At 43.8% G+C, this 16,149-nt stretch overlaps 1 protein-coding gene across 3 annotated transcripts in view; it reads left to right on the top strand.

The window, feature by feature from the left end:
- Nucleotides 1-16,149, top strand: part of LOC132836264 (gastrula zinc finger protein XlCGF26.1-like) — a 155,716-nt gene that overhangs the window by 71,960 nt on the left and 67,607 nt on the right. For 2 of the 3 annotated variants that reach the window (XM_060855629.1, XM_060855631.1), the window contains one exon: nt 14,641-15,976. In XM_060855629.1, coding sequence (XP_060711612.1) covers nt 14,750-15,964 — 1,215 coding nt within the window. In that variant the 5' untranslated portion in view covers nt 14,641-14,749 and the 3' untranslated portion in view covers nt 15,965-15,976. Of the gene's footprint in view, nt 1-10,423; nt 10,484-14,640; nt 15,977-16,149 lie in introns of those variants that run through there. The other variant, XM_060855630.1, reaches the window with a different exon arrangement.

The raw sequence follows: 16,149 nt of genomic DNA, 5'->3' as shown, positions 1-16,149 counted from the left end.
CTCCCACTCTAATCATACCCAGTAGAGATGCTAATCACGGGGAAACTGAGGGCCGTCTCCAATATGAAAGGGGCAAAGTGGGAGGCAGTCATTTATCAAGTCGGTCCGTGGTAATAGTTAGGGATACGGGAGAAAACCCAGCTGAGGGAATTCTAGACACAGGGGAACTGCACAACTGCGGGGATATAGATGGGGATGAGGATTGGGGGTAAGTAAAAGACACAGCCGAGGAGACACTTTTCGTGGACGGGTCATGAAAATACGTAGCAGGGTCGTCCTGAACAGGGTGGGCTGTAGTGAATGATAAGTTAGGAACAGTTATGTTCAGGAGGATTGATGGAAGTCAGTCTGCCCAGGCAGCAGAACTGGTAGCACTCACCAAAGCACTGCAACCAGCAAAAGCAAAAACTGTGAATCTATATGCGGACAGTCAATATGCCTTTGGTGTAGTCCATGACTACATGGTGGCATGGGGTAGAAGAGGGTTCACCACTGCAGGGGGAGCCCCTATCAGACACCAAATATGAATTCAGGCACTATTGTGTGCCAGTGAACAGCCCAAAGAGGCTGCAGTAATAAAAATAAAAATCCATCAAAAGGACCCAGCAAAAGAGATTCCAAGTTTGCTAAAATTCAAAGGAAGCCAGGCAGCAGACCGAGCAGCTCAGAAAGCCCCAGAACAAAAAGCCATTGACGAAGCTGCAATAGCCTCTATTGAAATAGCAAAAGACGCTATCCAAATTCTGCAGCTACAGGACACCCTGCAGGAAGAGAGAGAGCAATGGAGACTGCAGGCAGCAGTCAAAAGGGAGGATGGTGTTTGCAGATAAGCAGACAAAGTGTTGGCACCAGCACGTATACACAACATATTACTTGAACTGCACCACGGGCTCTCCCATACAGATAGAGAGGCCATGAGAGCAAGCCTAGAGAGAGAGTGGTGGTAGAAGGGAGTGGGAGGAGATGTGGCCAAGTACTGCTACAGATGCATGGTTTGTGCACAACATAACCCAGGGAGACTCATAAAAGTTAGGATGGGACACCTATCCAAACCTAGGGGACCCTGGGGACACCTTCAAATAGATCTTACAGGGCTACTACCACCCTCCGTGGGAAAAGGTCCTGCCTGGTCATCATAGACCAATTTACCTGGTGGGTAGAAGCATTCCTACCCAAAAGCTGCACCACATCCACTGTAGCCACAATATTGGTGGAGGAGGTCATCCCGAGGTGGGCGTAACCCTCCAGATCAACTCTGACCAAGGGACACATTTTACAGGGAAGGTCATGAAGACTGTCTGCCAATCACATGGCATTAGACAAAAATCTCAAATTCCCTGTCACCCCAGAGCTCAGTGATGGCATTCAAAATTACTTTAGCTAAGGCTATACCAACCTCAGGCAGAAGATGGGCTGAAGTGCTGCCAGCCATAATAATAAGATTAAGAGCCACCATGAATCAGGCAACTGGGATAACACCATATGAATTAATATCCGGGTGAGCAATGCAATTGCCAGAAACAATAATCACAGGTAGCACCGCTGTGGGTCCATCAAAGACAAAATTTGGCAATATGTGAGAGAATTTACTGCCCAATTGAAAGGGATGTGGAAATCTGTAATTGATAAACAGGACAAAAAGGACAAAGCAGGGGAAGTCAAAATCTTCCCTGAGGTCCTAGCATCGGGAAGCGATGTCCGAGTGTGAGTATTGCCTGACAGACCAGGCTTTGCCCCAAAATGGAATGGGCCATACGATGTTGTAATAAGTGGGGATATTAAAGGGAAAGGCACATGGAAGTACTGGCCCCAACTAACACCGTTTAAAGACTCCTGTGACCAAACTAATGTCATTGACCATTCCCCAGGTGCAGACAGGGATGGTGGTCATCCCGGGGGGAGTACTGACAACACAACAGAACAAACCACCCAGAAGCACGACTGCACCTCTGGACGAAAACAAAGACTGTGACTGATAACTTTATTTAACTGCAAAATGTATATACCTGTATGTATTTAAGTGTCAGGATTTGAAGATAACCTCTTCTATAAAACCCACCTAAGTATGCACGGGAACTGGTGGGATCAGTATAATCCCTATTTGCGGCCACCCCGGTGTTGAGCCCTTATGAACTGTATGCAGTGGACACTTCAGGAGTGCTGTGTCAGGGGCAGATAGGGAAACACAAACAGGGATGTCAGGGTAGATGTGTGCAGCTGGACAGGACCATCGGCCCATGGGGCCGGGTCCCTCAGCCGAGGGAAGGGAACACCTGTTTCAAACCCTGTAATTACCCAGTAAAAAGTGAGGTCTGCAGATGCTGGAGATCAGAGCTGAAAATGTGTTGCTGGTTAAAGCACAGCAGGTCAGGGATGGGGATGCTTTTACACCCTGATTCCCAAAAACATGACTCATGCATCCAGACACAGTGCACTTATCAGCACTGTACACAAGCACAGGGGAATAGTTACCCTACACCTGCAGCAAGCAGACATGCTTGAATGTGACTGCGGGCAGACAATTCTTATGTGGTCAGTGCAAAGGCACCCATGTCAGCTCTGCCACATTGACATACCCGTTCTTACCAGCCGGGGAGGGAGTGCCCAGGGGATCAGGGGCGATATGGGTGGATAGACAGATGGAAGGACAGGACAATGTATGTTAGCAACGGTAAAGGGATTTGTTTTTCTGTTTAGGGGGACTTATGCCACAGACACACCAGACTTCCCAAACCTGTTTGCAGTAGGGGTAATTGCACCTCTTACTGTACCATGCCCCAGTGGGGGATATATTCAGAGAAAGATAGTGACCTGCTCCATCAGTCAGGAGTTCCGTGCTGACCAGCAGGTCCCCACCACTTTGGGGTCATCATTGGGATATGGATTCTTTATCTTTGGGGGACATAGTAGAGGTTGTCAGCACTAAGAATCAAAATTATCTTGTATCTGGCCTTAGGCAATAATACCTCAAAAGCCCTGGAAACAATTAATACAGAGCTGGCTGAACTCAGAATCGACACACAGCAGACGCATTACGTGGTGGATTATCAATTAGCACAGCATGGGGGAGTTTATACAACTGTTGGTGACAATTATATCACCCATATTATTGATGCCTCTTTTAACGTTATAGAAGCCATCAAGAATATCCGAGACCAGAGCTAGATAATTTTCGACAGGGAGCCACAATTACAGACAGCTGGCAAAATTGGGGACTCTATTTAGCAAATGGGATAGTTCTCCTCATTGCACTTATGCTGGTATTCTGTGTGGGCCTTGGTGCTGTAAGATGCTACTGAATTCCTGATTCCTGATGAAGGGCTTGTGCCCGAAACGTCGAATTTCCTGTTCCTTGGATGCTGCCTGACCTGCTGCACTTTAACCAGCAACACATTTTCAGCTCAGATCTCCAGCATCTGCAGACCTCACTTTTTACTGTAAGATGCTACTGACCAGAACTGTACCAGCAGCGAGTGTCATCACGGAACAGCCCCCAATGAAATTGGCACTCCATGATACCCCTCGGAACGAGGAGCTCCTAGAGATGACCTACCTCTACATGTGAACTGGGTGGTCTGTGGGAGATCTCCGAAGTCGCCTCCTTGATCACAAAGGGGAGAGTGAAGTCGAAGATGGCACAGGGCAGGGTGACACTAGGCACACGGACACACAAGATGGCCACCGAGCCATCAGTTGGCCACCTGACACACAAGATGGCTAACGCACCACAATATGGAGAAAGACAGCAGAGTGAATACAGACACTGCCTGGGGCCACCAGAATGCCAGTACAATGAACTCCCAACTTAGTTGATTAGTTTAAGGTGGGTGGGGGAGAGAGTACACATGAGTAGCGTACACTGCCTGCTGGAGAGTCCGGGTCCAGCCAACCTTTGACTGAAATGCTAACAGCTCGATACAGACTCAATACGAAATCCTAATAGTTAGGGCTGCAGTAATCTGACAATGTCTGTTCTAAAACTGACAAGTAATGTGCTGAAATTAACAAAGGCCGCACTGGAACTGACAATGACTGCACCAAAACTATTAACGATTCTACAATGATTACCATAAACAAACCATGTTACAAATAACCTCATCACTGACCTATTATTACAAAATGTATAAAAGTATCTTGACATGTGCTCTGGGTTGAGAGAAGACTCGTAGCTGATCACTGTGCTGTTGGTGTCTTTCTCTCCCTAGAGCTCCGATATTTCCTTGACCAATAAACTCTGTCATTGAACCCTGACTCTGACTCCGAGGCTGGTGATTTTCCCCAAGGCAATAGGTTCTTGATTAATGAGGGGGTTATGGGGAGAAGGCAGGAGAATGGGGTTGAGAAACATATCCTGAAAGATCTGGGTGTCCTGCATAAATTGCAAAATGTTGATATACAGGTACAGCAAATGTTTGGGAAAGTTCAAACAATGTTATTGTTTATTACAAAGGAAATTAAATACAAAATTGAAGAGATTATGCTTCAGCTGTAAAGGGCACCTGGAATACTGGAAGTATTGGCATCTTTATTTAAGGGAATCTATCGGAAGCAGTTCAGAGAATATTCAACTAACGGTTGGAATGGACATATTATCTGATGAGGAAAGGGTGAGTCGGTGACATTTGTACCTGCTGGAGCTCAGAAATAGCTGGGTAGGTGAGAAGTCAGTAAGGAGATTCCTTTCTCAAGATTCGGAGATTTGTTGGAAATGGCCTTATAAAATCTGAAGAATTGAATTGAGCATTAAAGGAAGCTCTCTCCATTGATCATTCATAATGTTATTTCCAAACATCAGGAGATGTTGGTGAATTGCTCAATATTTATCTCACAAAGACATGACTAAACAGATTATCTGGTTGGAATCATATTCTAATCTTGGGATCCTACTTCAGAACATGGCTTCACTGGCGGTCTAACACAAAGACATAAGTATGTTTACAGAGTGAGATTCAGAGATGTCCTTATACATTCGGTCAAGGCACAATCTTGAGAAGTAAAATTCGAAATGATGAGATACCCACAAACCATGAACACACGCTGTTGCAGAAGTGAACTGCCAGACAAAAATTTCACTAACCAAACGCATTTTGTTTTCTTCAGGTACGACAAGTTTAAAAAAAAGCCAGTTTACAGAAAAACTGCTCTTCCATGTTTGTTCCTTCCTGTTACAGAGTCATTGAGATGTACAGCAAGGAAACAGACCCTTCGGTCCAACTTGTCCATGCCGACCAGATATCCCAACCTAATCTAGTCCCATTTGCCAGCATTTGGCCCATATCCCTCTCAATCCTTCCTCTTCATACGTCCATCCAGATGCCTTTTAAATCTTGCAACTGTATCAGCCTCCACCACTTTGTCTGGCAGCTCATTTCCGAACACATACCTGATGAAGGGCTTTTACCCGAAATGTCGATTCTCCTGCTCCTCGGATGCTGCCTGACCTGCTGTGTTTTTCCAGCACCACACTCTCGACTCCATAGACACACCACCTTAATCATTAAAAAGTTGCCCTTTAGGTCCCTTTTATATCTTTCCTTTCTCACCTTCAACGTATGCCCTCTAGTTCTGAACTCCCCCACCCCAGGAAAAAGACCTTATGTATTTACCCTAGCCATTCCCCTCATGATTTTATAAACCTCTATAAGGTCACCCCTCAGCCTCCGACACTCCAGAGAAAACAGCTCCAGCCTATTAAACCTCTCCCTATAGCTCAAAGCCTCCAACATCCTTGTAAATCTTTTCTAAACCCTAAGAGCAGGTTGTTCTTGTTCAAGGCTTTCCTGGCCCCAGACATTTTGGATCTTCACATGGCATCTTTCCAAACAGAAGTTCTTTGGGATGAAAGAGAGGTTAGCTGGAAGGGGGAGTTGGAGCATTTTGCAGCAAAATTACACAGCAAGAGCCCAGCTTTATCTGCACGCCACCATCTCCACTGTGTGAAATAACACCACAGGGACATCAAAATATAAAACAAATCATAATACAGCAGTTAACCTGAGGCTTGAAATATTAATAAACACACACACACACACACAACTGAGAGAACAGGGTTTCTCTGAGATAATATTTTTAGGCGAAGCAACCTTAATTTCACAAATGTGAATGCCTCAGCTCAGATATGCTGCCAACAGACATGTAAATGCATTCTGATAGCTTCCGAGCTAACTCTGCTGACTACTTTCTGCAACAAAACTGTGGAAAAACAATAACTGATATCTTTCTCGAACTGCAAACTTGGCTTTTCACGTAGTTGGTTCTTCCTTTACAAAGGACAAATTACGTTTGAATTCTCTCTGCAGTCCAACATAGCCGTTAAGGTTTTCTCTGTTTAGAGTGCAGGACTGACAGACAATCGTCTCCTGTTGGCTCTCTGTTGTAACTCTCCCAGTCTTCCTCTGTTGATAACACCGTTTTCTCTCAGTGAGGACTGAACAAGCGAGGAAATGTAAACCCCACTCATTTAAACTTGAAGGTTGCAAGTTCTCATAACCAGGCTTTGTGAAATGGAAATGAGGTAAACCCAGATCTCTAACTAGTCTTGCAATTTACACATACTTATGTGTTCCCTTCATTCTGTTCACAATCCCATAGTGCATTGCACTGTTAAGTGAGGCTAAGCAGAGTCATATGTTATTCCAGTATGAAAAGCTATTTCACTTACAGTTAAACAGATTTTGAATAATCTACGAATACGCTTCAATTGTGATAACAACAACAAAATTAAGCATGAAATTTCAACTTCCTAACTTGTCTCACAGTGGCGGCCATTTTGCCTTTTCTTTAACCTGAGAACCTTGAGAATATGGAGCTCATTACCTCAAAAGCTTGAAAGGCTGCTGTGAGTTATAAATTCACAGCTACATCATAGAATCGTACAGAGCAGCCCATCAAGTCTGCAGCACCAAAAACTACTCTCAATCCAAACAAGTCCTATTTTCTAGCAGTTGGTCCATAGCCTTCAATGTTATGACATTTCAAGCTCTCATCCAAGTACTGTTTATCAGTTGAGATTTCCCAAATTAACTGCCCTCCAAGGCAAAACCTTCCAGATTCCCACCGCCCTCAGGGTGAAGAACATTTCTTCAAATCCCCTTTAAACCCTCCTGCCTTTTACCTTAACGTTATGCATCCTTGTTACTGACCCTTCAACTAAGGGAATGGGTGCTTTCTATCAACCCTATCACTGCCCCTTATAATACTATACACTTCAATCAACACCCTCTTAGCCTCCGTTGCTCTGAAGGAAACAACCTGAGCTTTTCCAGCCTCTCTTCATGACTAAACTCTTCATCCCAGGCAACAGCCTTGGAATCTCATGTGCCCCACCTCCCGTGCAATCACATCCCTCCATGATGTGGTGATCAGATTGCACACAGTACTTCAGCTGTGGTCCAACTAAGGTTTCATCCAGCTCCAACATAACCTCCCTGTTCTTATAACCTATGCCTTGACTGATAAAGGGAAATGTATGCCTTAACCTATCCTGCTGACCTTGGAGATCTGTGGACAAGCATGCAAAATCCCTCTGTTCCTCTGAACTTCCTAGTGTCCTGACATTCATTGAGTACTCCCTTGACTTGTTATTTCCAAAGTGCATCAACTCACGGTTTTCATGGTTACATTCCATCTACTGTTGGTCTGCTTATCTGACCAATCCTTCATTATCCTCCTGGAACCTAAGACCTTCTTCCTCCCTACCAACCACCCTGCCAGTCTTCATGTCACCTGCAAACTTACTTACCATTGCCCCCACATTTTCTTATAAGTCCTTTATATATATCACAAAGGGACCCAGCACTGATCCTTGTGGTATGTCACTCGACACTGGGTTCCAGTCAAGATTAGAGTGGTGTGGGAAAAGCACAGCAGGTCAGACAGCGTCCAAGGAGCAGGAAAATCGACTTTTCGGGCAAAAGCCCTTCATCCAGTCAAACAAACAGGCTTCTGTCCCGTACCACCAAATTAATTTTGAATCCAACTTGCCAAGTTACCATGAATCTCATGGGCTTTTCTGTGGGACCTGTGTTGGTGAGGTGCAGTTGTGGAACAGTTGCTGAAGATTGGCATGCAGATACAGCAGGCAGTAAAGAAAGCTGGCCTTCACAGTGAGAGGATTTGAGTACAGGAGTCGAGATGTCTTGCTGCAGTTATACAGGGCCTTGGTGGGACCACACGTTGAGTATTGTGTACAGTTTTGGTCTCCTAGTCTGAGGAAGGACATTCTTGCTATTGAGAGAGTTCAGTAAGGGTTCACAAGACTGATTCCCAGGATGGCAGGACTGACATATGAAGAAAGGCTGGATCGGCTGGGCTTGTATTCACTGGAATTTAGAAGAATTGAGGTGGGGGGGGGAAGGGATCTCATAGAAACATATAAAATCCTGATGGGACTGGATAGGCTGAGTGTGAGAAGAATGTTTCCAACATTGGGGAAGTCCAGAAATAGGGGGTCACAGTCTTAGAATAAGAGGTAAGCCATTCAGAACTGAGATGAGGAAGAATTTCTTCATTCAGAGAGTTGTGAACCTGTAGAATTCTATTGGGGCAAGTTCATTAGATATATTCAGGAGGGAGCTGGTTGTGACCCTTCCAGCTAAAGGGATCAGGGGGTATGGAGAGAAATTGTATGATCAGCCACAATCATATTGAATGGTAGTACAGAATTGAACAGCCACATGGACCATATCTACATTTATTTTCTATGTTTCTAAGTCAAAGACTTTGCTGAAATCCATTTAACTATATTAACTTCATTATTCTCATCTGCACACCCGAATACCTCCTCAAAACATTTAATCAGACATATTCGGCATGACTTAAATATTTGTAAAATCATGGTGGGGGGTTATGGATAGGGGGAAGAGTCAAGGTCTTTTCCCCAGGGTAGGGCAGTCTACTAGAGGGTATAGGTTTAAGGTGAGAAGGGAAAGACTGAAAAGGAATCTAAGAGACAACTCTTTCCACGCAGAGGGTTGGTGTGAGTACGGAATGAGCTGCCAGAGGAAGTGTTGGAGGCTGGTACAATTGCAACAGTTAAAATGCAGAAGGATGGGTATATGAATAGGAAGGGTCTGGAGGATAAGGGTCAAATGCTGGCAAATGGGACTAGATTAATTTAAGATATCTGGGTCGGTATGGATAAGTTGGATCAAAAGGTCTGTTTCCATGCTGTACACGTCTATGACTGTAACTTTATGACCTTCCTCTGAGAAAGTTTCATGCTGATTATTCTGAATCAAACCTTGCCTTGACAAATGGCAATTAATTCCCTCCTTCACAGTTTTCAACAGTTTCTTGACCACTGATGTGAGACTCACTGGACTGTAATTCCCTGGTTCATGTCTACCACCCTTCTTAAAAAGTGGAACTAAATTAGCTTCCCTCCAGTCCTCTAGCATCTCTCTTTTGGCTAGGGAGAAAGTAAACCTTTGGGACAGAGCACGTGTAATTTCATTCCTCACCTTCCACAACAACCTGGGAGACAACTCAGCTGGACCTGGGAATTTATCCACGTTTAACCCTGCAAAATCCTCCAATATCTCCTCAGTTCCTTGGTGAAACTGCTCAAGACCGTCACAGTCCTTCTTGAATTCTGTATTTGCACCTTACTAGAATAGGACTGTTACCCAGAGAATATGTAAATCGATTCACTCAGTCAACCCACTTACTGACAGGATTGCACTGTCACACTGAGAGACAAAGTTAAAGATCGCACAACCACAAGCTTATAGTCCAACATGTTTATTTGCAAGTACTAGCTTTTGGAGTGCTGCTCCTTTGTCAGGTAGCCAGAGGTGTAGGAGCACAACATCTTGAGCTATAAATTATGATCCTGTCCCACTACCTGATGAAGGATCAGTGCTCTGAAAGCGAGTACTTCCAAATAAACCTGTTGGACTGTAACCTCGTCTAGTGTGATTTTTAACTTTGCCCACCCCAGTCTAATAATGGCACCTCCTCATCGTAACACTGAGGGAGATTGTTCAGATATTTACCTGTGCAAAAAAGACCTGTTCAACTTTTGCCCCTGTCATTCCTCCAGTTTAAAAATTCCAAGGATTTGATAGTCGATGGTTAAGGTGAGAAAGGGTTTGAGTGTTCCCTAAATGGGAGAAAACCTCACATAACTCCATCAGTCTGTTTACATCTGACATGAGGGAATTTTTTTCTCTGTGTTATTCACCACATCCACTATAGAATTACAACACAAATCTCATGCATTTGCTTGCTATATTCATTGACTTAATCATTTTATATCTATGGTACACATTGTTATGGGATCAGGGAAAAAAACATTATTTTGGAGTTAACAAGCGCTTCAACAGAGAGTAACCTCCAACTTCACACAAGATTCTTGCGCAAGCGCATTATCTGGCTCTCGCCGGAGCATGTGCAATACCTTTCCTCCTGGAGCGTGCGCAGTACCAGACACTAACCAGAAGAGTAGGTTATTTGTAACCAGAGCAGTGGCGAGATACATCGGGTGAGTAAGGTCAATGGAGGTGACTGATCAGAGAGACTTCTTTGTATATAACCAGTGTGGGCTTCAAACCACAAATATGAGTCACGCGGTGCCGCGTTTACGACGCCTTGGCCGCTGGGTGGCAGTCGGTGGGGGCCGCTTTTACGGCCGCCATGTTTTTAGGGGGCAGATTGGTGCACGTGCATATTTATAAAGGCAGCATCAATCGCTGCACGCGCGGGGGCCATATTTGTAGGGGGCAAAATGCCACCGGGAAAGTTGTTGTAGTCTCTTTGTAGATGGTTGATATTGTCAGATTTCCCTTGAGCCGGGTCTGACAAGACTTAATGACACTCAACTCGTGTGAAATACTGCCTGAAGTATGGTAACGAGGGGAGTAATTCTCACTCCACGTTTTGAATGATGTAGGATTATTAGGGACGTGCCAAAGTTGAAGTTAAAATCAAATCAATCATTATATTATTGAAGAGCAAAACAGAATCGAAATGGCTTACACTTGATCCTTGGTCGTAATTCCACACTTTATGTTAGGATCAATGCTGTAGTGAAACCAGATGCCTGTGTACTTGGGTGCAAATGTTAGATTAAAAAATGAGGTCTGCAGATGCTGGAGATCACAGCTGCAAATGTGTTGCTGGTCAAAGCACAGCAGGCCAGGCAGCATCTCAGGAATAGAGAATTCGACGTTTCGAGCATAAGCCCTTCAAATCCTGATGAAGGGCTTATGCTCGAAACGTCGAATTCTCTATTCCTGAGATGCTGCCTGGCCTGCTGTGCTTTGACCAGCAACACATTTGCAAATGTTAGATGCCAGTGTCGTAGCTTGCAGTAAACAGTAACATACCAGGACACCCAGATTCCTCAACATAATTTATGTAACTAATGTGGACAAAGAGACTGAAGATATGGAAAGTATATTTGCTGATAGCTCAAAGATAGATAGAAAAAAAAACATGATTTGAGGAGTATTCACAAGTATCATCAGTCAAAGGTAGAGAGTGTGGTCCATCTCAGCCTCTTGTTGATATTCTCAAATTTCCAGGTACCAGTCTTCACCCAATTAGATTCAATCCACATAGTATCAAAAAATTGTTGAAGGCACTGGCGGTTGCAAAGACTATGGGCTTATACAGTGTTCAAACAATATTTCTTCAGATAGTACTAACTGTCTCCTAGCTTAATCTGTTCCAGAACAGCGACAATTCTTATAACGAATACAGGAATCTAACCAGCCATGAAAAAAAGTTGCTGAGGTTTGTCCAGTCCACATAAAGTGGGAGAAATTCAATCTGGCCAATTCCCACCCTGTTGGTCCATGTTATTTTTAATCAACCTGTTTGGATGCCTTATGACACACCTCTGGGGCATGAGGGATTTGAACTTCTGGCCCAGAAGTAGAATTAGAGGTAGTACAGATTTGAGACAGCCAGGGAATCCCTTGTGGACTCAGACCTGTAAGCCTCTCTCTCTTGGTTCATCCTGGAGATCGTACTCTTTGGAAGTCTGGAATAAAAACCTCTTACAGTTTAGTTTAATTTTAGTCATCCCCTTTATTCACTAATAGCATCACTGTTACAACATAACACTGATACCTATAAGTTAAACTAGCTAGGTTCTAATAACCTAGGAGAATAGGGTACCAGCTCTTCAAGTGCCCCGTCAGGCTACTCCGATGTACTGCTACAAAGTGGCTTCCTTTATACAGAAGTTTACAAAAACATTGCATGTTCTTAATTAGACAGATTACAGTGAAAGACAATAATGTGTAAGGCAGAAAAGTTAATTGACAGATCTGTGTGTGCTTGACTGATCACTCCTACAGGCCTTGAGCTTTCCATCAGGTGGGACAAACGTACCCAGCTTACTAGCGAGATAAACTCCTATCAGTCTGAGCTAATTGGAAAGTTCATAAAGTAACCTTGCACAGCTTGCATGTCTGATACAATTTTACAAAATGGCTTCTTAGCAAGGAGGGCAAACTTTTGGCCATAAAATGGCTTCCCGACAGATTGTGTCAGAATCTCTTCAATGGTGGGTTTAGAGTAATTTTAAGCTGGGAGCAGATTCCTGCTTTTTATCTTAAGCACAAAATCATTCTGTACCTGAGGCTGAAATGTTACTGCAAGGTTGTATTTAAAATGATTAATTGATCTCGAATTAAACATGCCTTCTTTTCAAGTTTGTGATTCAAATTCAAATAAGACGTAAGATCTGATTAGTCAGAATTAACATTGGGGCAGTCTGTAAGGTCTGTAGAGTGGTCTGCACGTATCTTAGGGCTTCATCAATATTACCTTTTACAGAGTTTGTATTTAATAACTGGTTATGGCTATTCAATATCATCAAAGTCCCAAAATGCAATTAAGTTCAATCCATCGTAGATAAGCACTAAGAGTTAATTTTCTACTGGCATCAACAGCCTCAGCACTAAAATTGTCTCTCTCTCTTTAGTGTCCTTTTGAACACTCAAGTCAGGGTTTTGTAACAGCAAAGTTATTTTTTCTGTCTGTGTCTGCCCTGCTTGCAAGGGGTAATAAGAATCCATTATACAATAATTGACAACATCTGACCGTTAATAACAAAGTTTTTGATAGTACCTAATTTCGTTTTAGGATCAGAATCAAACACTGTCCTTAATTTCACAAAGGAATGGCTGTGAATGTTATCATATGGTGTCCTGTTCACACAGATTCACTGATGCTAAGGCGAATGTTCTGAATTGCCTTACAGCATTCTGTTATCACTTGGTAAGCCCAGGTGTCTCTATCTTTTGCAGTCTTTAAGCTCCCCCTCCCCTTTTTTTTGAGCCTTCATGCCTTTCTATTTTCTAGTGCAGTAAATGTGTTCTATAATTCAGCATTACATGTTAGTCCAAATGTTTAAAGACAAGTTTTAAGGCTATAGACTTTCTCAACTCAAGACCTTGCTCTAGTCATCTACTGTCCATCAGTGACAAAGTATTGGAATTATTAGATTCAATATTTTGACTTCAAGGCTCTAAAATGCTGAAATGAAAAATTAGGCGTTGTTACTTAATGAGACATCTTGCTCTCATGTTAACTTTTCTGTCATTGGCCTGCATTTGCATTATGAAGAGAGACTAGATGGGCTAGGAGTTGTTCTCCTTAGGGCAGCGAAGGCTAAGGGCAGACCTGATTGAGATGGGAAAATTTATGAGGGACACAGACAAGGTTACTAACAAGAATAATTTCTGAATAGAGAGATCCGTTCAGGGCAGGAGGTTTAAAGGGAAGTTTTTTTTAACTCAAGACTGTGGTGGGTATCTAGCACTTGCTGTCTGAAAGAATGGTAGAGGTAGAAATTACCAGAATGTTTAGGAGTTCTTTAGATCCCATCACTTGAAGCACCATAGCACAGACCAAGTTCTGGAAAATGGGACGAGAGTGGAAAGGTGCATGATGACTGGCATTGACAAGATGGGCCAAAAGGCCTGTTTAAAACTGTAAAACTCTCAGTCTCTGAGAAACTAGCTGCACCAGCCAGACAAATACTGTGGCTACAAGCGCAGATCAGAGTCTGGGATTTCTACAGCAAGTAACACACTTCTTGACTTCCCAAAGCCTGTCCATCATCTATAAGATTCAAGTCAGGAAAATGATGGAATATTCCCACTTGGCTGGATGAGTGCAATTCCAACAACATTCAAAAAGCTCAACACCATCTAGAACAGAGGTATCCAACTGATGAGCACCACATGACTGATACAACATCCGTAAACATCCACTCTGTATCGCGCCCAGGCTCCGAAGCAGCAGTGTGTACCGTCCACAAGATGCACTGCAGAACTTCACTAAAGCTCCTTAAACAGTACCTTCCAAACTCTCAACAACTCCCATCTTGAAGAGCAAAGGCAGCAGATAGGTGGCAGCACCCTTCCAAGCTATTTACCATCCTGACTGGGAAATATATTGCCATTCCTCCAGGTTAAAATCCTGGAATTCCCTCCCTTATAATGTGGGTTTACCGACAGCAGTTGTTCAAGAAGGCAGCCCATTATCACCTTCTGCAGTTACATTAGGAATGAGCAATAAATGCTGACCTTGCCAGGAATGTCCACATTCCATGAAAGAATGAAAACTATCAGCTTTAGTGTTTATACATGTTCCCTCTAACTGTCATTTCTGTTTTAATTTCAGAAGTATTAAAGAGGAGGATTTGCAGTTGGGAAACTGAAACCAAGCATCATATCAGTATCTGACAGAGTTGCTCCATTTAATGTAGTCTGAAACTCATCAGCCTTTGAACATGAAAGGAGAAAGCTACGTTCACAGTGGAGAGAAACCATTCACGTGTACTGCCTGTGGACGATGCTTCAGCCAATCATCTGGCCTGTCAAGACACAAATGCACTAACACTGGAGAGAAACTGTGGAAATGTGGTGACTGTGGGAAAGGATTCAATCACTCATCTGCCCTGAAAATCCATCAGCGTAGCCACACTGGGGAAAGACCGTTCACCTGTTCCGAGTGTGGGAAAGGATTCACTCAGTTATCCAACCTGCTGAGACACCGGCGAGCTCACACAGGCGAGAAACCATTTGTGTGTTCCAAATGTGGGAAGGGATGCACTCAGTTATCCAACCTGCTGATACACCAGCGGGTTCATACTGACGAGAGACCATTCAAATGCCTAGATTGTGGGAAGTGCTTTAAAAGTTCCCAGGAACTGATGTACCATCAACGTATTCACACTGATGAGAAACCATTCGAGTGTTCTCACTGTGGGACTGGGTTCAGATCATCGTCTGAACTCACTTTACATCTGCGAATTCACACTGGAGAGAGGCCGTTCACCTGCTCCAAGTGTAGGAAGGGCTTCATTCGGTTATCCAGCTTGCTGAGACACCAGCGAGTTCACACAGGGGAGAGACCGTTCATCTGCTCTGAATGTGGGAAGAAATTCATTGATTCCTGCAACCTGCTGACACACAAGCAGATTCACACGGGAGAGAGGCCGTTCACCTGCTCCGAATGTGAGAAAGGATTCACTCGCTTGTCAAACTTGCTGAGACATCAGCGAATTCACACCGGTGAGAGGCCATTTACGTGTTCAGAATGTGGGAAGGGATGCACTCAGTTATCCAACCTGCTGATACACCAACGGGTTCACACTAACGAGAGACCGTTCAAATGTCCAGAGTGCGGGAAGTGCTTTAAAAGTTCCCAGGAACTGATGTCCCATCAACGTGTTCACACTGACGAGAAACCATTCATGTGCTCTCACTGTGGGACTGGGTTCAGGACATCATCTGAACTCACTGTACATCGGCGTATTCATACTGGGGAGAGGCCATTCACCTGCTCCCTGTGTGGGAAGGGATTCACGCAGTCATCCAGCCTGCTGTCACACAAGCGAGTTCACACTGGGGAGCGACCGTTCACCTGCTCCGAGTGCGGAAAGAAATTCACTCGGTCATCTTGTCTTCTGAAACACCAGCGAGCTCACAAGTCACTCCAATGATGGATTTTGCAGGTAATCACATCCAGTCCTGAAGCATGTTCATTGGGATCTGTTTCTGTGATTATTCACAAAGTCATCCCACTTCCAGGGGTTAATATTGTGCACAAAAGCCAAGTAAATCAACTTTGAATTAAACATATTGTGTTGAGTCTTTATAATTGCTCACCGTATTATCCCAGTTTGGA

The sequence above is a fragment of the Hemiscyllium ocellatum genome, chromosome 46 (genome assembly GCF_020745735.1).
Source record: "Hemiscyllium ocellatum isolate sHemOce1 chromosome 46, sHemOce1.pat.X.cur, whole genome shotgun sequence".
In the NCBI taxonomy this organism is placed as follows: domain Eukaryota; kingdom Metazoa; phylum Chordata; class Chondrichthyes; order Orectolobiformes; family Hemiscylliidae; genus Hemiscyllium; species Hemiscyllium ocellatum.
Note: the sequence above shows the minus strand (reverse complement) of the source record. Positions and strands in the feature narration are given on the sequence as shown.